This window comes from Python bivittatus, unplaced genomic scaffold (genome assembly GCF_059951505.1).
Source record: "Python bivittatus isolate LINGU-HERP-01145 unplaced genomic scaffold, Pbiv_v1 ctg000080_np1212, whole genome shotgun sequence".
In the NCBI taxonomy this organism is placed as follows: domain Eukaryota; kingdom Metazoa; phylum Chordata; class Lepidosauria; order Squamata; family Pythonidae; genus Python; species Python bivittatus.
The window spans coordinates 57410153-57434672 of NW_028277035.1; the positions used below are offsets into that span (position 1 = coordinate 57410153).

The following is a 24520-nucleotide window of genomic DNA, read 5'->3' on the forward strand; positions in this document are numbered from 1 at the left end:
CCCTTCCAGGCCTCCCCCAACTCACACACGGCCTGCACTCCCCGGCCCTCCCTGGATTCATGTGTGGCCTGCACCAGTGCTCCCAACTTCCAGCGCTGGCTGGGGAATTCTGTGAGTTGAAGTCCATACATCTTAAAGTTGCCAAGATTGAAAAACACAACTCTAGAATGTTCTTTGAAGTTTTATGTCAAAGAGACAGCAGGCAGAATACTTTGGCCAGTGTAAAACAAAAAAAATAATTGAAATAGTTACATGTTAAGCTTAAAACACAGCTAGACATTGAGTAAATGTCACTAAAATCTGTATCTTAAAATCTCAATAAATTCCATTTGTCTAAAATCAAATTGTCTTGATTCCATTTAATTTGTATAACAATAAACCACAATTGTGAACAGAATGGAGACTAGGAAAAAAATCAATTATCTCTAGGAATGCTGATAAAACATCAATCACAATGTTTTTAATGGCAACAATTATTGAAGCTTTGTATTCTCCCACTTTCACAGAATTCCAAGGAAGCCTCCTGAACAAATGCTTCATTTTATCATAATACTTATTAGTAATACTTTGATCAATTAAACACTGATCGAATTATTACTCTAGCTCACTACTGTATACCATGAGTGGGTCTTTCTGCTACAGACCTAGGTAATTACTCTCACTAAATTGGTGATTCTGGATGCAAATACTCATGACGGTGTATAGTGTCCTTCTATTCCAGCTAACATAGAGTATTTACTATGTTAGCTGGAATAGAAGACTTATGGGATTAACTCTAATCGGTACGTCAGCATACAGCAAATTTCTGGGAGTGGTACATTTTATGCAATATCTCAACTCACCTGGCTTTATTTGCATAATTATTTTCCTTAAATCTTAATTATTCTATTAAAGATGACAACTCAGTCACAGATTGTGTGAGACTGGAAGGAATTACCCTGATGTTGATAGGACTTTGACAGAAGTAGCAAAATAACCATAATGTGGGCAATTTAACTTTATTAGAGAAATTGGTGCATGGATCAACAGTGTTGAGAAATGCAGCCAAACCTAATTCTTAGCTACAAAAACTTCAGAAAAGACTGAGCAGAAAAGGTAATGAAAATATGAAACTGACACAAGGTAAAAAGGAGGTTCTACTTGCAGAAGGTGGATGACAAGTTGGGGACCAACATCTTTTTCTGTTTCTTTCCATGCATATTTTGGTGGCAACCTAATTTTATATCCTGCACAGCAAAGTTATTTTCTTCTACCAGGACTTCTGGGAGTTTATGAAGCACAGGAGAACTAACTGAATGTAGCAGCTCTTACATTGGAGTAGAATTTGGTCCAGGAGACTGTGAAAGAAAGCTTCTATTGTTATGAACAATTCCTGTGTCACAGGGAAGATAACCACTTTTCTACTTCTATTCTTGTCTATTTAAGAAGCTACTGGAGACTTTGAGATTTTGCAGTAACATCTTGGAAGTATGTGCATACCTGTATTTAGTACTTATGTCTATATGTTTTTAAATATTTAACCTTCATTATATGCATTATGTATTTTAAGCACTTTCATGATGGTCAGCTGATTAATTCAATCAAATTAATTATTCATTCTTAATTCATTTTATTAGACTAAGGTCTGCTTTTAAAAAGATAAGAGAGGATGACATTGACACAAATCTTCTCATAGCATACTCTGTCCTAAGCATGATCATTTCTATGAGCAACTTGTCACACTGGCAACCAGAATTTGCATGTGCACTTTGGTTCACTTCCCATTTTTGCCCATGTTATGTGCAAGTGATGCCAAAAGACCTCAGAATTGCTTTCAAATGTATGAAAAAGAGGGCTGAACATGTAATGAAGTCCTGTAGTTTTTTTGTTCAATGATCAGTTAGAAAAATTAAGGGGTGACTTTGGAATTAGTAAAAAAAAATAAGCAAGTAATTTTTTTGCCCAACTGAGAAAATGTCCAGAATTAAAGGGTGGTATGAAATTGACTTAAAACTTGGGGGAGGGGAGGCAACAGTGGTGGTGGTGGTGAATATTTTGGTTATGAAACTGACCAGAAAGATATGGATTCAGACTCCTTATCAGAAATAAGGCAGCAGTCCACTTTCCTACAACTTGTGCACACTTTAAAAAAATGTAAACAAATGAAACAGAGAGAAATTTCCCCTTCAGAATAGTAGGAGCGGTGTGCATACACAAAGGCTTGAGAAAGTGAAGCAGCCAACACTGCCCACTTAATTATATCACATCCATTGTTTGGAAGAACACACTGAGATGCATTAGATCCTGTAATATGCCAACAATTAATTAACTTTTCGCTTTTTATTTAGCTTACAGCGAGCAAGCCATGACTACTGGTTCTTGCAGCCCAGTTTTTGGAAGGATCTTGAGGACTGTAAATTTGAAAGTACTAGATCGGCGCTGTCATTTCAACACAGGGATTACTTCCTTGGTCTGTTATTACTTCTGAATTCTGGAGTATTTTGGTTTATAGGGAATGCAAAAACTGGTTCAGCAAGGTGATGAGATGACAACCGGGTGGGCATGTGCATAAATATGCATTCTCATTCCCACAAATACATCTAGATAACTCTATTTACATGCAGAACTCACTTGTAGGATCAGCAGAATACTCTGATACTGTAGTTTGATTGGTGTCTGTAGCTTTGGTCTTAGTTTTTTTTAAATAAAAGAGAAAAAATAATAACTACCAATGGCATTCAGAAAAATCCTCTTAATTCTCCTTTGTTATTATTGTTCTTTGCCAGAAGGGATAATGATGTTAATAGCACTAGCAATAAAAAGATGCCTGCACAGTTAAGACATTATAAGTGTGTTCATATCTTTCCTGACAGATGTTGAAAACGGCTTTGCAAAGAAATTTCTTCCAAAAGGGAGTGGGAGGAAATTTCTTGTACCAAAATATACATTTTAGTGGCAGTAATAGATTCTTTATGAGAGAAATCATGCACAGGGGAACACAGTGTTTGCAACAGGATAATATTGTATAAAGAAAACAGAATTACATTGTGCTAAATATTACCTGACTTTTTTGTCTTCACCAAAAGGAAATTACTTAGACTCAAATGAGTAACAGCACAACAACCTGAAAATCACTGATTTATCTCTTAATTCAAAATATTTTTATGCTACCCTATATCCCAAAAATCAAGGGGGTATACAAAGTGTAATTAAAACAAGTCCTAATAAAGTAGCTCTTCATATTATATAGTCCTGCTGCTGCTGCTGTCTGTATATCAATCTACTCATCTTAGAAAGAGACATACATCTTTGCTATGTTACTTTCAATCCTGTCATTTCCATATTGGTTGTACTTGAACCTGGAAGGATTTCCTTTTTTCATTCTCCTGGTCATCTGAAAACTACATTCCCCCACTGACAATTACTACAATGCAAAACAGTGAAGTAATTGTCCCGATACTTCAGATTTTCTCTATTGTTTTTTCTGCTTTTAAAAGATAAGTTGCCCAGAGGCATACTGGAGTTGGGCAGCCTTTAACTCTTAATAAACAACAAAATTACTCCAAAATATCTTAAGTAAACCAAAAGACGCAGTAGCACAAGAAGAAAAACAGGAATCATCTACAACATACAGTGTAAGGACTGTAACAAACACTATGTAGGAAGACAGGCAGAAGACTAGCAGAACACAACCACGAGCACCAACTAGCAGTCAGAAGACATGATGAACATTTCTCTCTCAACATATGGACAGACTTAACCATAGTTTTAACTGGGAAACTGTGAGCATCCTAGACCAAGCTAAATCCAAAAATGCAAGAGAATTCTTGGAAGCCTGGTATTCAGACAAGGCAGCCATCAACAGGCACATAGAGATAAACAGCATCTACATACTTTTCAAAAGAGACAAAAGACCAGAAGATCGCCTCACCAGCAATCAACACCCAGATAAGCAAAGGTTACCACCAGGCACACAACCAAGCAGTAAACAACAGTCCAATCAAGGAACTATTAAGGAGAAAAGAACACGCCCACCAACACTGACAAGGCAAGCTACTGTATATAAACAGAGAGCAAACCCCATCCCATTTTAGCGCTGAAGATGTTACCTAGCCAGGTAATGAAATGTTTGCAACTAAAGAACCAAGCTCAGAGAACCCCAAGGACTCCACAGTTCAACCCTGAGCTACACATATTCGCCTCTATTGGTACTCTTAATAAAAATAGTAGTGATGATGATGATGATGATGATGATGATGATGATGATGATGATGATGATGATAGCATGAACGAAGCACTGAAGGCATAATAGAAGTGCCATGTTTCAGTTGTGTGATTTATCCACTTACTCGGATCCTGAGGTCATATAAATGCAGGAAACTGCTTTATACTGATCCATGCTGCTGCTCCAACTAACCAAGTACTGTTAACACTTTCTGGTCTTTCAAACAAATATTTTGTCCCACTCTTCTGAGCTCTCTATGGCCTCAAGACTATTCCTATCCACAGGAACAGGTGCTGGAAGAATTTTTAAATGGTCAAATGTCACAAATCCATTGTCTGACAACCTGATGAAGAAGTATTAATTTAAGATTAAGAGAAAAGAAACAAGCAGCTATTTTGCAGGAGTAAGATCAAGGCTTAACAAATTCAGGAGCACAGAAAAAGAAAGAGAATCTCCTTTATACAGTGGTACCTCTACTTACGAACTTAATCCGTTCCGTGACTCTGATCGCAAGTCGAGTTGGTCGCAAGTCGAAGTAAATTTTCCCATAAGGTTCAATGTAATTACCGTTAATCCGTTCCGGTGTCCGCGGACCACGCGTCAGGGGCGGAAAAACGGCCGCTGACCACGTGGAACGGGTGGAAAAATGGCCGCAGACCACGTGGAACGGGCGGAAAATGGCTCGTAAGTCGAGGCGAATTCGTAAGTAGAGGTAAATTTTTGGGGCCGGAGCTGATCGTATCTCGAAAATTTCGTAAGTAGGGGCGTTCGTAAGTAGAGGTACCACTGTATTAGTAATGGAGGGGAAACCAGAGCAGTATATCATATTGTGTATCTTTCCCGTTAATATTTTTGTTTAGAATTCCAACTACTAGAATACAATATTGGGATATGTCTCAGTAAGGTTGTTTTTAATGTGTCCTCCATTCCCTAAATATTAAAACCTTGCAGCCTATGTAAAACTCATAAAATAGGGATGGTCCCCCAAATCATTTCCCAGTCATGCCATTGAAATTGGGTGACAAAACCAACAATTTTCAACTGTGTGATTTTTGCACTTTTTGGTCTAATGAAAGTACAGAATGAATGTGTCCTTTCCCTGTGAGATTAACACCTATTTTCCACCTCAGTTTCTCAACAACCCATAAAAAAATGCAAAAAGGGGGCTGATATTTTCAGGCCTGGTTATTACTCATATGGACCTCAGAACCTGAAAAAAAAATACATATTTAAAATGAAAAATTCCCATCTCCTATCTTAAAAGATCATCATAAAATAAATCTAAGTAGCCCCAACCAGATACATCCTAGATAGTTTATTGTTAGTTTCTTTTTTTTTTTTAATCTGCGCTCAGTCATTGCTGACTCTGCAGTGACTGCTTGGATGAGTCCTTGCGGTTTTCAAGGCCAGTGTTTCGGAAGTGGTTTGCCAGAGCCTCCTTCCTAGAGCAGAGCCCAGCTGGCGAGCGCAGGAGGCGGGGTTTCCGTTGCTTCACGCCCTTTTTGGGCGCGTGCGGTTTCGCGTTTTACCGGCAACTGCTCCCGACTCCTTTTTTCCAAGGTGCTGCCTGCATTTTTCCTCCCACCGGAGTGAGAGTACCCATTTATCTACTCACGTGAGTTTTTGACCTGTTGGGTTGACAGGAACTGGGGAGGAAACAGGAGCTCACCCTGTTTAACGCGAAGGCTGGACTTGAACCGCTGAAGTGTCAGCCATTTCTGGCCGGCAACTTTCAGCGTCATTAAGCCACTGCGCCACCGCGTCCCCCACTTATTGGTAGTGGTACTCACATTGAGGGGGAATGATGGAAGTTGTGCTGAAGAAATCTGGAGGTCACCAGACTGGGGGCAGATGGATTAAATTTATAGACCCAATACGACCTGGCAGAGTCAGACAGCTCCAAGGCCCATTCTTGAAGCCGTTTACAGGTCCTTGTAGATGGGCCCTGCCCCTCTAGATCAGCATCCTCCTTTAAGTCCAGCCCCTCGGAAAGCCTTGAATTGCTGAGTTTTTCAGCTGGCCTGGGGGCAGGTTGATATGTGACCTTGTTTGTGATATCTGTTCTATATGTGGCATAATTAGTTACAACATATTGCTGTTAATTAGTTGCTATTGCTGTTTTTCTTTTGTGCTTTTAAAAACTGTATTATGTATGCCTTCTAGAATTGCCTGTAGGTTAAATAAATGAAAGACTAAAGATGCGGAAAAAGAAAGACATGAGGGAGAGAAAAATTGGACGCATTTGATGTTACAAGATATGGTGACGGGTGGTAATTTAGATGTGTTTAAAAGGACCAGAAAAATCAGCAAAAATGTGTCAACGGTTGCAATTCTATATGCTAATTCTGAAGCTACATTATGCTCAAAAGGACTGCTCAGCAGATAGTTATAGAATTTCTTTTAGTCATTAGGATATGATGAAGCTTTCAAATTTAGAAACAATAAGCCAATTCCTGTGGTGGGATGCAACAGCAGGAAAGAAAGACTGTTTTGAAAACCAGCTGTAGGATTTCTTGTGACAACTGTTCGGCCACAAATATAAGCAGGATTTTAGAATTAGCAAAGCAGGTGGCCTTCTTTTGGGGCCTTACCCTGAATGTAGAAGGTTCTAATGGTCCATGATGTAAGTTTAGAGCAATGTTTCTCAACCCTGACAGCTTTAAGATGTATGGACTTCAACTCCCAGAATTCCCCAGCCAGCATGCTCTGGGAGTTGAAGTCCATACATCCTAAACTTGTCAAGATTGAGAAACACTGGTTTAGAGAAATGGTCTGGATATCTCACTGGCAAAGTGAGATAACAGAAGCAGTTATTTTTCTGAGGAACAGAACGTGAGTTTTATGATTTCAAATGCTTGTTCAAATATGCAGTGTTACCAGATTTTACACTGCTTTGTCAACAAAGAGTCTAACAAATTTATTGTGACTTAAGCTTTTGTTTACTGGAGCCTGAACATCAGGTATGATCTCTACTGTCTTGTATGTTTTAGATCTTTACTGCAAAGTAAATACATTAAGGCAAATTCACTCATTTTGATGCAGCACTTCCTTTTCCAGGTGTATTGTTAAGTTAATTTGTGGCAGAAAAAAAAGATACCATAGCATGTTAACAGGTGCTTAAAGCCCTGGACATGCTACTCAGACATAAAACCCTTTGAATTTAGTGGGATTATTTCCAAGTCAACTAGTCAAGATCTGCCTCTTGGATTGCTTCTTTTATTGTGCAAGTTCCCACAGGCAACAACTCATTTCATTTCAAATGTTTATTCTTTTCCTTCCCAATAGCAGTTTTCCTAGAGGCTCAATGTGCTTCTTTTCATTAAATCCTCCACTTTCCCTCACTACAACCCCCAGCTAAAAAGCATCCTGATTTAACCTTTGAAAAACTCCCACAATATCTAATATCTGTCTTTCAGAGATAGCAACATCTAAAAATAACCTGCAAATACTTAGGTAGGAGTGCCCCAAACAGCAGCTCTACCAAACAATTATTTTTATTTTTTGCTATTGGTATGTAGCAGCTGTGCAACCGATCCTCAGAAGACCGTCTCTCATAATGAAACCCATGGCTTTTTACAGTTCACCCAGCAATTAGATTAGCTAACCAGTGACATTTTCCTATTAGCATTTCAGCTAGATAAACTAGCAACAATATTCTTCCTTCCTTCAACAAATTTCTTTAGCTGTCTTTTTTAAATGAAGTGACGGAGATTTAGAAAAATGTAACATTTATTTTGAAAGTCCGCATGTCAGAAACTCACATATAGCTCACCTACTGTAGTTTGGTGGATGTACCTACTGTATATGTTACAATGTTTCATAAATATAAGAAATTAGCAGTGGGAATCCTGCAGCCTTTGAGCCACAGGTGACCCTTGATCTAACTTCAAAGTCCTCTTGCAGGAGATAAGTTTAGATCTCTGATAAGATCTATCTCACCTTTCTCTGCCAGCTGTGTTTGGGGGTGACAGAAGAGGGTATCTGAATAAGAAAAGTGTGTGTCAGGGAATAAGAATGGGTGTCTTCAATCCTTTTTGCCCTGGACCCAATCATTGCTTACTTCAGTCCTACTGACCAACCATCTTTTCAGGAGCCCCAGGCAAAAAGGGAAGGTTGGAGATTATCTGACAGTTATCTAGGCCTGCTGGGTAGACCAATGGTTTCTTGTAAATTGGATGCACCATCCCCTCCTTGAAGGCCAACAGTACCATCCCTGCCCTCAAGAGGCATTCACAACCATCCTAGTTTAGCCTCCAACAGCTCCCTGGAGGGTTTCACCACTCAATAAAAGCAAAGGTCCAAACCACAAGTGGCTGAACACCAGTCCTGAAAATGGACGGATCAAATTCATCCCAGATAATCTTGCAAGATGAAGGTTCTGTCAAACTATCTTTCTATCAGTCCTGGGGGGGGGGGGGAGCCATTAACCCCCTCCCAGCAAGTCCTTTTTTATTCTCCTTGTCAGTGCCTGTCACTCTTCCTTGCCATTTCTCTGAAGGCAGTCATTCCTGAACTAACAATCTTTTTGGTTCAGTCCCCTCTTTAAAGCTGCTGTTCCTGAACAGCAATCCATGGAAGGACGCATGCTCCTGTATGCTGTTCCTGTCCTTTGTTTTGCCAGGTGTGTCACCCACTTTCTTGGGTAACTCCTTACCCCAGGAACACAAGCTCATCCAGCCCAGCATTGCCAGGAAAGATGATTCTTGACTTTCTTCCCTCTTTTGTCCAGAAATGCTCATCTTCCTCTCTCCCAGAAATCTCATCTCCCTTTCCCTGAGCAAGTGGTGCCCACATAAACGTGTGGGCATGTATGAATGCCTTCTCTTTACACTTTGTCTTTTTTGATGTGGACAAAGCTTTAACATCACATCTTTAAACCTCCTATCCTTTTTACTATGGCAAGAGCCATTGAAGCTGCATCTCAAAAGCTACTGACTTATTTGCTCGGTGAGAAGCCTCAGACTCTTTTGGCCTTACACTGAACCCCTCACCTTTGGCACAAAGTGTTGTAGTATGTTTAGTTTCTACTTTGATTCTTTTTTCTCTGTCTATATACTGTAGCTGAACTCTGTGTGAGCTCCATTAGAGTCAATTGCTTCTTGAAATTCCCTGCTTTCCCCGCCCTTCTCTGAACTCACTCTTTGTTTCTCTCTCTCTCTCCTTGAATTGAATGCACTGCATTCTCCATAGCCTATTAACTACTTCAGATCTCTGTGTTAGCTTTTACACCGCTGATTGGAATGAATGAATATTCAATGATTAGCCTCCACTGTTTTTTAATAAAGTGCATTGCTTCCTTATTCACTGTAATTTCATTCTTGGACTTCCTGAACTCTTCTGTTTGATTACTGGCCTCCAGAGGCCCCTGATCATTACACATTTTTGCCAGAATCTAAAGATTCCTTAACATGTTGGCATCTAAATATGGCCAAATCATGTAGTAACAGAAGGGGGGCAGGTACCTGAGAAAAAGGGTTAAATTAATTTCTTGCAGCAATGCTTAAGGAAGGAAGGAAGGAAGGAAGGAAGGAAGGAAGGAAGGAAGGAAGGAAGGATCTATGACATAAGTTTATTTGGATCTGAAAAACATATTTCTGTTCTGAGCAGACAGGATTTCAGTTGCAAAGCATTTGATTTAACCTATTGTTGTATTTGCCCCCCATGTTGAAAACAGCTATTGCTTCGCAGGATGCAGTAAGAACAGCATCATCCAAGTAGTGGAAAAGAAACTCTCATCCATTTGTTAAAGAAAATTAGGATAAATGTGGGGAGTTTCTAATGCTCAAAGTTGACAGTTTCTTTCTTTTCAGGATAATTAAAGAAGGAATTGCCCTTGGTGGAAATAAGCTTGGCTCAGGTTTTCAGAGGATTTAGCTTTTTTGCATAACTGTCTTAGCTTAGAGGGGCATTGTTAAAAAATAGTGATTATTATGTAAGGACAAAAATCTAGGAAACAGTGTACAAAAATGACATCTGATTTATTGTCTTCCAATTGCATTTCTTACATTATACATTACAGGTCTTTTTGAGATGGCTCTTACTACAATAATTCCTCTTTACTGCCATGCTGTTAACAGCAATTTATGTGTTGAGATCATTTGACTCTATCTAATTCATTATACAACCAATATCCCTTAAGTGACACACAAAACTGGCATCTCATTTGTCAGCTTCAAGGTTCATTTTCCACATAATCCAGTGGACCAACTGCAATATATCATTTGATATACAGAGAGTGTCATATACAGATCTTCAGTATTACTAAAATAGATGGTATATGTAGTAAACAATTCTGTGTTGTTTGTTTTGGTTCATGGGGCAAAGATATCCTTAGGGCAGCTCATGAGACTGATTAATAAAACAATTCAAACTCACCCTAAAGTTAGGGTAAAGGGCTCTACCTTAGCATCAGTTTCATTTCCTTTCCCATTCTCTTGAGCTTAGTCACCTTCTCAGGCCTATTGCTTGGGGATTGTACTAAGCCCCCTCCTCCTTTTTTACTGGTTAAATGGTATGGCTCAAGCTGGCTCAAAAAATTAGGCCCCATGATTCTGGGACCATCACCCCTCCATCCCAGAATGAGATTAGCACCCTCTGTTAAAACAAATGAACTTTGGGATTAGCACCTTCTGTTAAAACAATGGAAAAGACCCCTGGCTGAGTAAGCAGAAGGAGCAGCAGCCAGCACATGTGAATGGGCATATGTTGCTCCTTTGATAGGATACACTTTGCCACTGTTGCTATCATATGCTAGGCACTTGTTGGAGAAGGTAGCAACCACATACCAAGCAGAGTGATATGTGATAAGACACCTCACTCATCAAGCTTGCCCTGAATCTCTTCTGGATGCTGGCTTTCCTCTGATCAGGGGGGTCAACAGCATCAAAATGGCAGACCAGGTGACTGAAGCTCTACTCCTTTTTAACATACATCACACTCATCACACACACACACACAAAGGGGCCGGGCTTCAATTACCTGATTGTACCAACCATTTTGATGCTGTTGACTCACCATACAGATGTCCCAGCCTCTGATGCAGTAGAAGATGCTCTTCTATTACCAGAGTTGAAACAAAGACTCAATAGTCGCTCACTTGCTTCTGTACACAGAAGGTATGGTGCCATTTTCTTCATCACTATTTTTGGGGCAGTGAAATGCCTAAAGACTGATCAGCTTTAAATAATATTAAAAAGTTGAATGCTTTCTGGCTTACAATAAACTGAAAAGCCATTCTGAATAGATGAGACCATCTGCTAAAAGGAAGACTATTTCACTTATTTCATAATATAACCATATCCATTTGCAATTCATTTGGGCAAAACTTAGCAATTCAGCTATGTTCAATTCTGTTCTATGCTCTGGTTGTACATATGAAATTAGAGAGCCAATGTAACTTGCACGAATCATCAGTGGCTATCTAAAGACCTTTGTGGAGCCACAGGCTGGACTTTTTCTCGTACACGGAGGAAAATAGAGCTTCCTTAAAACAATCTTAACCCTTCCAATTAGATCTTAAAAACAAAATGATACATTTAAGGAGAATGCAAGATGTTCAGCAATGTTGTTATTCTTATTGCTTTTCTTAATTTATTTGTATATTACACTTTCAGCAAGTATATAGTGCTCAAAATGGTTCACAGAATATATACAATATCCATCAACATATCCTATGTAACTTTAATTGTCATTAACTGAATTCATGTACCTAAAAAGCAGCACAAGCAATTTATAATTTCTCCACTGTGTTCTCCAAGCATGTGAAGCCAGGGCTGTTCTGGTAAACCCAAACTGTCCTTTGAGTTTCTTTCCCTTCATTACATACTTGAAAGACTTGGAGACAAATCTGTGGAGCGGGTACCTTCTACCGATGGAGACTCCATTTGTGATTTGGAAACATACTGTTCAGTCTCTCAATCTTTCTAAAGGAATATGGGTGAAAAGATGCTATTAAATCCATTCTTTTCTTTGGGCTTCCCATAGATATCTGTTGGGCCATTGTGGGAATTAAGTTTTGATCCATTCAACACAGATGGTATGTTAAGGCATGGAAGAGAGGAGTTATTGCCAAACAAAAGGGCATTAAAATAAACTCTAGCAGGCTTCCTTAGACAGAGTACTCTATACCCAATTGAACCTTATTAAAATTATCCTTTCACTCATATTAACCCACTATACTTTAACTGATGAAGGGATTCAAAGAACTAATTGGGATGGAGATGTTTTAGGCTCCATGTAAGTACATGTGTGATACGTGGCATATTAGTGCTAGGGATGTATTTGGAAGATTTTTAAAAAATCATTCTCCCGTTGGAGACTGACCTTCTAGGGACCCTGAGAAGACAGCTGAAGAACAGTCTTGAGCAGCAGTAACAAGAGTTTTGCAAGGCATTGCTACCAGGCAAAAATGGAGAAAAATAAAGATAATCATCTATTATTACTAAAAAGGTATACTGTACTATATACAGTACTAAAAACATACATTGTAACCCAGGTAAGAGAGATAACTATAGTACAATAGTCTCTTTGCCTACAGGAAGGTCATAAATTCAATCCCTGGCACCCTGAATTAAAAGGTCAGATAGGAATAAGAAAGACCGGTATTGCTGGTCAGGGGCTGGGTTAGGTGGACAAAGAGGCTGATATGGTATAAAACAGTTTCCTATGGAGCTAAAGTGGTATTAATGAGGCCATAAGGAGATTCTTTTGTCCTTGTACAAGGGCAATTTCTGGCCCAGTGGTGGGTAGACTGGAAACTGCAGCAGGAATAATTGAATGCTGGAAGTCCTCCAACAGATCCAGCACAAGGCAGCACTAACTAATGGGGTGCACAGGAGTGGCTTCTTAGGGAGACTCAGACATCCATACAGCAGGAGCATAAGATTATTATATTATCTGCTCTGACCTTTGCAAGTTACTGCAAGGTGCACCTGCCATTTTACACTTAGCTTTCTTTCTATCACAAGCAGCAAAAAGCAGTGGTAATATTTTCACAAGATGCTGCAATAAGAACTTATCAGAAACAATATGGAGCAGCTAATGCAACTCAGCTCTCTGCAGTTTTAAACAGGTTTCTCTTCCAGAGTGAAAAAGAGGCATAAAGTAGTTGCAAACAAAATTCCAACAAATTATGTCCTATTACATTTTGTCCTGTTGTAAAAACATGCCAGTTGCCAAGGCCCAAAGTTTGATCACATGACCACAGGGGACGCTGTGACGGTCATAAGTGTGAGGATCAGTCGTAAGTTGCTTTTATCAGCACCGTTGTAACTTCGAATGGTCGCTAAACGAATAGTCTTAAGTCGAGGACTACCTGTACTCTTGGCTAAATAGCGTGGGTGGGTTTTAATGTCCCAGAGCAATTGCAGCAGGGGAGCAATCCCTTTATTATATTTAGGATTTTTTTTAAAAATGGAATCATTTTATCAATTATAAAAACTTTTATTTAGCTGAATAACAAATGCATTATGAACAGCCTGCAGTTATCCTGAAAAGTAAATAATCAGGTGGCTTACTTTAGGGCTAAACATTACATCTGCATTTAATGCATAATGTGCAGCTATACAACATTTAAAAAATATAATTAAAGATATGAGAGACATAGGTTTTTGGTACTGCAGCATGATGGAAGGAGATACACACAACTGGGTGTGTTAGTGAAAAGCACTAAAGACGATAAAGTCAAATTGGTTTTTTTCCCCCCAACCCCAAAATAAATCTGTTGAGCTTGACAATTTGGTTCCTATTCCTGTTCAGTGCCATGATGGTTCATCTTTAGTATGCATGGAACAACTCCTTGGTCCACAGTCACATGCCCTGCAGGAGAACTAACATCAGCTGGCTATTACCACACACACATAAGAGACTGAATATTTGTTATGCCAGTTGTTTTCCATTTCTTCCATTCCTGGAAGGATGGGATTAAAAGAAATGTGGAAGATAAACTAACATGCCATGCACTAAGCATAATGTGCAGCTTGATTCTTGATCTGCAGAGTGACTGGAGTTGTAGTTTAACTTTTATAGTTTATGTAGCATTATCATAAATAAAACTGCATGGTGTAACTACAGTGGTGCATATTAAATTAGAGCAGGGAATATAGAGAAGGCCTGAAGGAACAACTCTGAGAATGATCTAGAGATTCATTTTACAATATGGGTTTTGTGCAGAAAACAGAAATTCAACAGAGCTTTGAATGACAGAGTCATTTTAGCACTCTGCAAGATGAAGCTGTACACAGAAATGACAAAGAGTGCTGAGATGTGTGTGATAAGCAGATTGTCCAGTTGTCTGTAAAAACTGTTCAGAAATGCATCACCATACAAATTGGTGATTTCCTTACCTGCAGAAGCCTTGGTTGTCATATGCCACGTTACTACCACCATCAGACTCCGGCTGGTTTTTAATTTTTTTATTGTTGTTGTTATTTCCGCCTTTAAAACCAAAGTAAGCTGCTTGCATGTTTTCTAGCTCTTCACTTCTGAGCTGGTACCAGAACTGCATATCCCTGTAAAAAGAGGCACTGTTTCCATCTGTAGTAGAGCATACCAGATGTGTACTGTGCAAATGTGACTACCGTCAAACATCTAAAATGGCAAATCACATCAAGTCCCTGCAATTCACATTCTTGTCATGTACCCCTTCCCCATTATGCTATCTCTTTTATATGATGCTGGCATTATGCAAGATAAATTATATAAGTTAAAGAAAGTATGATGGTTTCACTGCCCTTTTCACCAATTTAGTGGAAGAGTCCCTTTTCATCTGTATTGCAAATGCAAGATTGCGCTCATTGCCCCTGATTGCAACTTCTATGCAATCATCTGAAATTCTGAATAATGGCTGCGGGTGTGAGTTGTGTATGTTCAGACTCTCTCCACACAGTAAAAAACCCCTGAAAAATCAAAGTCCCCAAATGTACAGAGAAGATATCAAGATGGCATCCAGCTAAATTGTCTGGTTGGAAGAGTCTTTGGGTTTGAAGGGAATATGCAGGATTAATGTTGAAGGAAAATGCCAGTGAACTCAAAGCAGAGGTAAGAGTTAATTAGGAAATTGGAGAGAAAGTTGGGCAGACCAAAACTGTGTGAAACTGACCAATGGGCATGGTACACAAAAATGGAAGACTAGAAAGAACAGGAACTGGTTGACCAACTGGCATCAGTGCCAATTTGACCTTGATTTGGAGCAATAGCAGCGAAGAGGGAATTTGGTGGAGATGGTGGCCATTGAAGGACAAGGGCAATGAAACAGTATGGTAGCTTTATTCCACTGAGGAAGTAGAACTGAAGGACTGGGATTCGTGTATGAATGGGAATTGAGAGAGTGATTGGGTTTAGGGGAGTAATGGATTCAAGAGGCATACAGATGTGCTTAAATTAACAATTAAACAAAACTCCATCCCCACTGGCATGGGTAAAGGTTTGTGTCATCTGAGCAACTACACCTTGCCAGAAATCTGAGAAAGCCATTTCAGGGAATTCTACAGAGATGGCTGAGCAACCCACAGACCTCTACAAACTGACTTGGAAAAGCTGCCCACCTGGTAGTCAGCAGAACAAAAAGTTATTATGAACTTGATCTCTCAAATTAAGCTGGCCCAGATCTCTCCTGGGACAGCCTAATCTTGAATGAGAATTAGCAAAGTTCAGAAAAGTTATACTTCTGCCAAGAAAATAGGTCAGTAAACACAGGTGATGATGGGGTCTTATCATAGCTGGAGAACACATGTATCTATGTATACACATGTATGTATGTATGTATGTATGTACATATTTAATTGGGCACATTTCTAGGGCTGCCTAACTCCAGAACAACTCTGGGTGGCTGACAAATTGAAAAAGGGAGAAATGTCACAGTAATGAGAAAGACAACAGTTGCCCAGAGGGAAGATGATTTCATTTCCTGGATATCAAGGAGGACATGTGCTTTGTATGGATGGTGACTCTTCTATCCTAGAGCCAGTTTAATGGCCTAATGCCAGTGGCTAAGTGCTGGACTAGAACTGAGAGATCTAGATTCAAGTCCCTGCTTGACCATAGAGCTTACTAGATTATTCAGGGCTGGTCCCTGCTCTCATGAACTCCACCTCATAGACTTACTGTTGTAAAGTTAAAATAAGAGTTTTAACATTAAAAAGCATTTCAATAAATTCTATTAAAAGTTGCAGATCCTGTCACGTGAGACATGCATATTGATGAGAGCCTTGCTGTTAATATTTCTAGACATGTACAGGAAATGAGTATTTACCAAAAGACAAAGAGAAAAGCAGAAATTGAGTCACAGAAGTAGTGCTCTACCTTACAGCTGATATTTCAGTTAACAGCCTAGACCAATGTTTTTCAACTTTGGTGACTTTAAGAAAGATGTGTGGACTTCAACTCCCAGAACTCCCTGGGTGGCTGGAGAATTCTGGGAGTTGAAGTCCACACATCTTAAAGTCACCAAGGTTAAGAAACACTGGCCTAGACCCAGAAACATGACTCACCTTTGAGCCCTCCTTCTTTCATTTTTCTTAATACATTTGATAAGACAACAGGTTAAAAAAGCCATGGACATCAGGAGAATAATGGCACAGCTCACAATGGAGGAAATCACAGCAACTTTAAATCCAAAGGTTTCATACTTGGGTATGGCTGGAACAAAGCAAACACAGTTAGAGGCTGACATCTGCATCTGGATCTATCTTCACACTCCTGCAATTAAATGTACCAACAGCAGGAGTGTTATGGCTTAGCTTCTATCGGGAAATATCTCAAAGCAAACTATTTAAAAGCCTCTTATTTATAAGTGAGCAAGGAAATCTTCATGAGGAACTTGGCACAGCAATTAATCCAACACAATGCAGATAAAAACAAAAGGGGAAGTAGCAACCTCAAAGCATCAGTTCTAGCTTTTCCTGCAACAAGAGGACCTTGTGACAATGACTGCTGCCTTCATCATCACGTCTAGACTACTGCAGTGTGTTCTACATGGGACCATCTGGACGCTTCAGTTGGTACAGAATGTTGTGGCCTGGATGTTCATCACTGGGAACATGTAACACCTGTATGGTGGCCCCTGCACTGTCTGCCTATTGGCTTTGGCTTGCAATTTAAAGGGCTGATTTTAACCTCCAAAGCCTTGGCAGGTGCCTGACTTGGTGCTTGAAGGATGACATCTCCCTGCTTAAATCAGCCTCAGCATTGAGTCTGTGTCACAAGAAGCAGCTCATTTCCTGTTTACAGGAGATCAAGGAGACCGACCCTCAAGGGCATTGTTTTTCAGTGGCAACACCTAAAAAGTGCTTGAGGTGAGACCAGCTCCGAGCCTGGCCACTTTCTGGAAGGAACTGAAGACCGAGCTCTTCCAGAAGGCATTTGGGTTGTGCTGCCTAGGAGACAGGTAGTATGTTTTTCGTGTGCGATCCCTGTTGTATTTTTGCCTTTTTTGCACTGTGTTTTTATGGTATTTGTAAGCTGCCAGCAGGATAGAAATCAAATAAAGACAGACATATTGTAAGTTTGGATTGCACAATTAGTGTTATGGGGCTGGGGCTGGGGCTGGGGCTAGAGCTTGGCATGGCTGAGCCCCAGTATTAAGGCCCATGTGCTAGTAGGGAGCCCACTGCCAATCGCTCAAGTCACTTGGCCACATGGTCTTCCTCCACACTCTTGTTGCTAATTTGTCTTCACTGCTAAGTGAGCAATAGAAGGAGGGAGGAGCCAATGCAGGAGCCTCGGGTGCTTTGTTTCCTCTTCACAGGACTGCTTCTAAAGATGGTCCTGAAGCTCCAGCTAGCACAGAACATCGCTCTCTGAGCTCTGGTGGGAGCAAAGCAGTCAGAACATTTGACACCTACAGTGTGCTGGTTGTATGGCTACCAGTGAGGTTCTGAGCTCAGTCAACTGCTGGTTTTAATATTTAAAGCCTGAAAACAGATTGGGACCAAGTTCCTGTTGATCTGCTCCCATTTTCAGGAACAGAAACCTTTCTTACCTTTTCTTTGACAGCAGTTAAGCCAATGAATGCAAGTGGGACCACACACCACCCTATGGAATGAACTGCCACCTGGGGCTGATTCACTCCCAGCTTTTCTGAAAAGCTCTAAAGTCCCATTTATTTTTCTCAAGATTTCTCTTAAATGGGATTCTATTGTTCTGTTCTGGTTTTGACTCCACATGAGTTCAATTTTAATACTGTGGCAGAATGTTTGTGGGTTTTATTAATATTTTCTTATTATGTTCTTTATTGCATTGTGATTTTATTACTGTAAGCTGCCTTGAGAAGGCTCTTGTCCTTAAGGGTGGCCTGGAAATATTCTGATCATGTTTTTATTTTTAACATAAGATTTTCTCTCTAGGACAGTCAAACTGCATGAGAACCACAGGTAGAAAGGCAGAAGAAAATTTCAGCATAGCTCTTTGTCATCCTATTAAAACCACAATAATGGCATACTTGAAAAATTTATTTTAATGCTTTTGATTATAATAACTTCCACTGGGATTAGCTGTATTATGTTGGTGAAAACCAGAAAAGGCTGTAGTGGCGTTCAGAAGATTAAAACACTTATTCGAACATCAGCTTTGATGGAGTTCAGTGCAGCCCATCTGACTGAGCAGACTATAATCCACCAAAGCCAGTGAGGAATGTGGTAGTTTTTAAACTGTCATGTGATTTTTGTGGTTTGTATGAATTCTGACAACCATTTTGCAGGAAACTTACAGGAACACAGGCTTGCACACATTTTAGAAATGCTGCAGTCTGACTTTCTTGGCCAGTGTGAAGTTTTAAGTGGACTGGGTTTAGCAAGAAGGCAAATATTTGAGCATTTTCATTTTATACATACATGCTGGAAGACAGGATTAAGCTAGAAGGAGGCACATGTTGGTTTTTCAGGTTTTGTATAATTTTTAAATTATATTTGGTCCTCCAATGTTTTGGGAGGCAGATGGACCAGATGCACAGGAAGTCTTATAATTTTCTGACAGGTCAGGCTCTCACACTCCCACCTACATATTTTTTTTAATTTATAGATTTATACCTGCCTTTCTAGAAGTACCTTAAAATAGCTTACACACTTAGTAAAATTATATAACTTTAGAAATAGTAAATGTGGAGTCCTTGGGGTTCCCTGAGCTTGGTTGTTCTCTTGCAAACATTTCATTACCCAGCTAGGTAACATCTTCAGTGCTAGAAGGGAGTGGGGTTTGCTCTTTGTTTATATACAAGCCACTGTATATAAACAGAGAGCAAACCTCACTCCAGTCTAGCACTGAAGATGTTACCTAGCCAGATAATGAAACTTTTGCAAGAAAACAACCAAGCTCAGAGAACCCCAAGGACTCCACAGTTCAACCCTGAGCTACATATGTTCTCTTCTATTAATAGTAAATGTGATAGGTTAAAAACAAAGATCTTCACAAGAATAAGGTTTTCTATAATGTAATGGGAAACAAATCATACTTAAAAGCCCAAAAGCTGTGTTCTAATGACTCCCTCTAAACTCTTTAGAGTTTCTCCCATTGTCAACTATTGTTCACTGTCATGTCAAACACCAATAGTCTAAATTCATAATTACTGTTGAGTACAACTGGGAAATTCAAAATGAGTGGGCAAAGCAACTCAATTGCTTGACATTTTAAAATTAGATGCACACATACTTCATGTGTGTTGAGGATTATAATGTTATTGTTACCTATACGTCGAAATTTCAGAGTTTGGCATTACACTTTCTGCTCGTTTATTTTCACTGGGACAATAAATAAGGAAGCCAGTTTGGTGTAGTGGTTAAGGCACCAGGCTAGAGACCGGAAGACCAGGAGTTCTACTCCCACCTTAGGCAAAAAGCCAGCTGGGTGACCTTGGGCCAGTCACTCTCTCTCTGCCCTAGGAAACCACTTCCGAAAACCTTGCCAAGTAAATTGCAGAAACTTGTCCAGACAGTTCCCAGGAGTCAACACTGACTTGAAGGCACAAAAATAAATAAAAAAACAAACAAACAAATAAATAAATAAGAAAAAAAAAACACATAAACAGAAGTCAATATTGTTGGCACTGAAGATCTACTTGTCAAGACTGATCACTTTTCTATTTTTGCAATTGTAAACAATAGCTTACAACAAGTGTATCTTTTTTACAAACTCTCCCAATTCTTCATCTTTCAAAAGATTCACTTTGAATTAATAATTAAAAACCCCTCTCCACTTTCACATTTAGATTTTAAAAATGAACATTCGTCTGACCTGGAATGTTTTGAACAAGTATAGCAAGCAAGACTTACAGAAACAGACCTGAAATAAATGAACTTTATTAAAAAAAGAAAAAAACCAATGGCATTTCTATTGAGCATCAAGCCTTTCTTTGATAATAGTCAGTGATCTCTGAAAATCAACAGAACTGCAAAGTCTGAAATTTGCTCTTCCATTCCGCAGCCATTATCATCGGTTTTGCCAGTACTACAGATCACCTACATGTCAGAGAGAGTGTGTGAAAAATTATACAAATCATTTAGCAGAGAGAGGGGAGTGGAAAAAACACTTACGCATACATGAAGGAGTATCAGCTGTCCACTGTGTAGCATTTTCTTTCCAAACGCATGTGACAACTCCTTGACCGATCAGCTGATGCTCTTCAGAACAACGAAATGTAATTACTGAGCCAACAGTGGTACCATTTCCGTAGATAATCTGTGATGAGCCGAGATGAGGTGGAAATATCTGGCTGCACTGTCCTATTAAAAAGAGAAGAAAAAAAAGCAGGTGCTTTATATTTATCACCCTGTCCTTTTGGCAGACCCATAAGGGGAAACATATTTAGCATGAATGCATCTTAATATTATCATGAGATTAAAAACAACTGAGATTAAATGAATTACTATCTGGCATAGCACAGTAAGAAAGAGTTATGCTAGGACTGTAAAGAATAGACTTAATGATAAATAGTGTGCCAAAAGCACTCTACATTTGTGGCATCCTTAAAGATACACACAAAAAAAATCCAGAAATGCAAAAAGCAAAAGAAGGCAAAATGGCTGTATGCTGATACTGAAAACAGTTGGAGAATGATGGAAATCAAAAAGCAGTTCAGACAGAAGAAGATTTGCCCAACAAAATGCTGAGTTCTAGAGATGAGCAAGAGGAAAGAAGAAGTTATATCTAAATAAGTAATGCAAAGAATTGGAGGATAACAATCAGATGGGAAGTATAAGTAGGTTTCTTTAAGAAAATTACAGAATCAAAGGAAACAAGATGGGTATAATAAAAGGCAAAAGAATCAAACCTGTACTGATGAAAGAAGATATAAAGAACAGATGGTGAGTATATATAGAAGATCTGTACCAAAAAAAAAAAAGGCAAATCAATTATACATATAAAGGTTTGACCACTGTACTAGAGCCAGACATTTTGGGAAGTGAAGTCAAATGGACCCTAGAAAGCCGCAGGAGTTGATGAAATAGCAGCAGAACTTCTAACAGTCTTACAAGATGATGCAGTTAAAGTGCTGCATGTGTCTTGTGAGCAGGCATGAAAAACTCAACAGTGGCCAAGAGACTAGAAAATATCAATTTATATTGTAATTTACCAAAAAAAAAATATGCTAAAGAATGATGAGACTACTGAACAATTGCATTTATCTCACAAGCTCGTGAGGGAATGCTCAAGATCTTGCAATTCAATTTTCAACCATACATGGGATGAGAATGTCCAGGTGTACAAACTGGATTCAGAAGAGGTGGGGGCACCTTGGATTACATTCCTAACATATGATGAATAATGGAAAAGAAGGGGAGTTCCCAAAAGACATTTATTTTTATTGTATTAATAATACTAAGGTTTCTGATTGTACAGATGACAAGAAATGGAAGAATTTGTATGATAAATAGGAAGCAACTATTAGAACAGAATATGGGAAATTAAATAGTTCAAAATTGGGAAAGGAGAATGCCAAGATTATTGTCATCTTATTTATTTAACTTTTATTTATTTAACAGATTTGTATGCCCATCTAAAAACACAATTTTGGGTGGCTCACAACAACAACAAAATCCAGAACTATAAAAATCATAAAACCAAAATAAAACCCAGCACCTCAATCACCCCCTTGGGATGCCCCCCAACCAACTCCAGACATCCTCACTCTGCCCCAGTGCCTGATGGCCTTCCGAAAGGCTAAAAGAGTAGGGGCCTGCCAAATCACACACACAAGTATATGCAAACTTATATGCAGAATATATTATGAGAAATGTTGAATTTGCAGAAATATAATTTAGAATTAAAATTTCTGGGAGAAACACCAGTAATCTCAGATATGTTAATTATTCACTATAATGGCTAGAAGGAAGGAAGGTTTAAGGAATCTCCCATCAAAGGTGAAGGAAGAGAGTACCAAAGGTGGTCTGCTACTCATTATTTTTTAAAAAAGAAACAAACTAACAATGTCAATCCTAGCCCACAGGCAATGAAGTTGAAGTAGCCACAGTATCCTCCTTGGCTCAAAAATTCACAGTGATAGAGAATGTAGTAATGAAATAGACATCTTTACTTGGGAGAAAACTATGACAAATCTAATCAAAATATTAAAGTTTTGTTTATGTCATGGTTTTCCAATTGTAGCTAGAAAAGGCTCGATGAATGAAAGGCTGAACAAAGAAAAACTGAAGCCTTTGAATAGTGAGACTATTCAATAATAATGAAGCTAAATCTTAAACATGTTGGATACATAATGTGAAGGAAAGAGTCCTTGGAGAAGACCCTGACAGTTGGAAAAATCAAAGGGAATTGAAAAAGGCCAACAGAAGACAAGGCAGCTAGACAATCCTGGAGAAATGATGTTCACTCAGTCCTAAAGACTCAGAAGTTATTAAAAACTAAACTAATACAACACAACACAGTGACTAAGAGTGTAAATTATAGTTCTTAAATTTCTTGGTACAAATCTTAACTCAGATACATACTCCCTAGTAAATTTAGCCACACAGGTTGCCATCAAGGGTAACAGTATCGAGCTATGTTATAGAGCTGAAGTAAAGATTATTCAGATAAAGAATAAGGAGTATTTTATAGGCTTGAAATATGCTATATAATTGCTAAATAGTGGCATTACAGTATCAAAGGTGAGAGGAAATTTACAAACTGTATCTTATCCTGTGAAGAGTAAACAAGCTAAATGGATTCTAAGTACATAGTTGATAGGTTCTGACAATCTCAAAGAGATAAATGTTGCTTCCTCTTCATCAATTAGAAGCCTAGCCTCATATTTCACACTAAACAGAGGTCTGTGGCATTAGACCAAGTACTCTCATATCTGAATTAATTACTACTTCATTCCTAGTTCAAATGCAGAATAATTTAATACTTCATATTGCTATATATTAAAACTAAAAGGCACCAATTTACAACATTTTTTGGACTAATTTAAGTATATAGAGGGACGTTCAAAACAGATCCTAAAATGCTTCCTACTCTTGCCTTGAAAGTTCCCAGTTTTCTGGGAATAATACGCAGGGTGCACATACTTTAGCATTAACATTTGAAGAATATCACTGTAATTTAGTTTAAGTATGGCTTCCCTTTCATTAAGAAATATTACAAGTGTCCTGCCAGGAGGTTTTGAAGTCAAGCAGGGCAACTGAAAGGAGAAAGACCAAATATTCAAATCCACTGGGAAAAGCCACACCACCAGCAGAAAATCTGCATTAGATTTTACTATATAATTACCAAATCCTTGAATTTAAAGGTCTTGCTAGCACTACAGCATTTCCCTTTATTTTGGTATTGACTTGAATAGTATTTTTCTTTTTACAACCTTTTAGATCAAGATTTTAATGTTTGTAGCTCAAAACTATTCAGTCTCAGTGGTGTTCAGGTTTCCAACTGAGGCCATAATACCTTCACCACCAGCATCGTAAAAATGAAGGATGGCTGTAGGAAACTCATTTCAGTGGTAGATAGAGATGTAACAAGTGCTCAATTATGCCTGACTTATTTTGAGACTTAAAGAAGTAATCATATTCTTGTTTTTGTTTTAATTCAAAGAGAACGCTTATCAGTAACATTGATGAGATTAAGACAATGCACCCCACCACCCTGGACTTTAAGACAGTGCATCTAAAGTCAAGATACAATTAAAAATGTCCTTCTGTGAGCTGTTTCCTACCAGAAAAGTTATTCAACTCCAGTATGTAAAAAGACCCCAGGGACATGACTTGCTCTGTGCTCCTGACAATGACTGCACTGTTGGCAAAAGTGGCAGCAATTAGTTTAATTGGAGGCCTCCAGGATGTTGTCCACCAAATTATTGTCTCTCCTCTAACAGAAAAGGGCAGTTTGTATGAT

The 24520-nt window shown here is 38.9% G+C and overlaps 1 protein-coding gene across 2 annotated transcripts in view; it reads right to left on the minus strand.

The window, feature by feature from the left end:
• Positions 1-24520, minus strand: part of SUSD3 (sushi domain containing 3) — a 50516-nt gene that overhangs the window by 2024 nt on the left and 23972 nt on the right. Inside the window, exons 2-5 of one of the 2 annotated variants that reach the window (XM_088134172.1) lie at positions 20728-20916; positions 16693-16840; positions 14548-14712; positions 13926-14020 (exon numbers count right to left, since the gene is read on the minus strand). In XM_088134172.1, coding sequence (XP_087990298.1) covers positions 13957-14020; positions 14548-14712; positions 16693-16840; positions 20728-20916 — 566 coding nt within the window. In that variant the 3' untranslated portion in view covers positions 13926-13956. Of the gene's footprint in view, positions 1-13925; positions 14021-14547; positions 14713-16692; positions 16841-20727; positions 20917-24520 lie in introns of those variants that run through there. The other variant, XM_088134171.1, reaches the window with a different exon arrangement.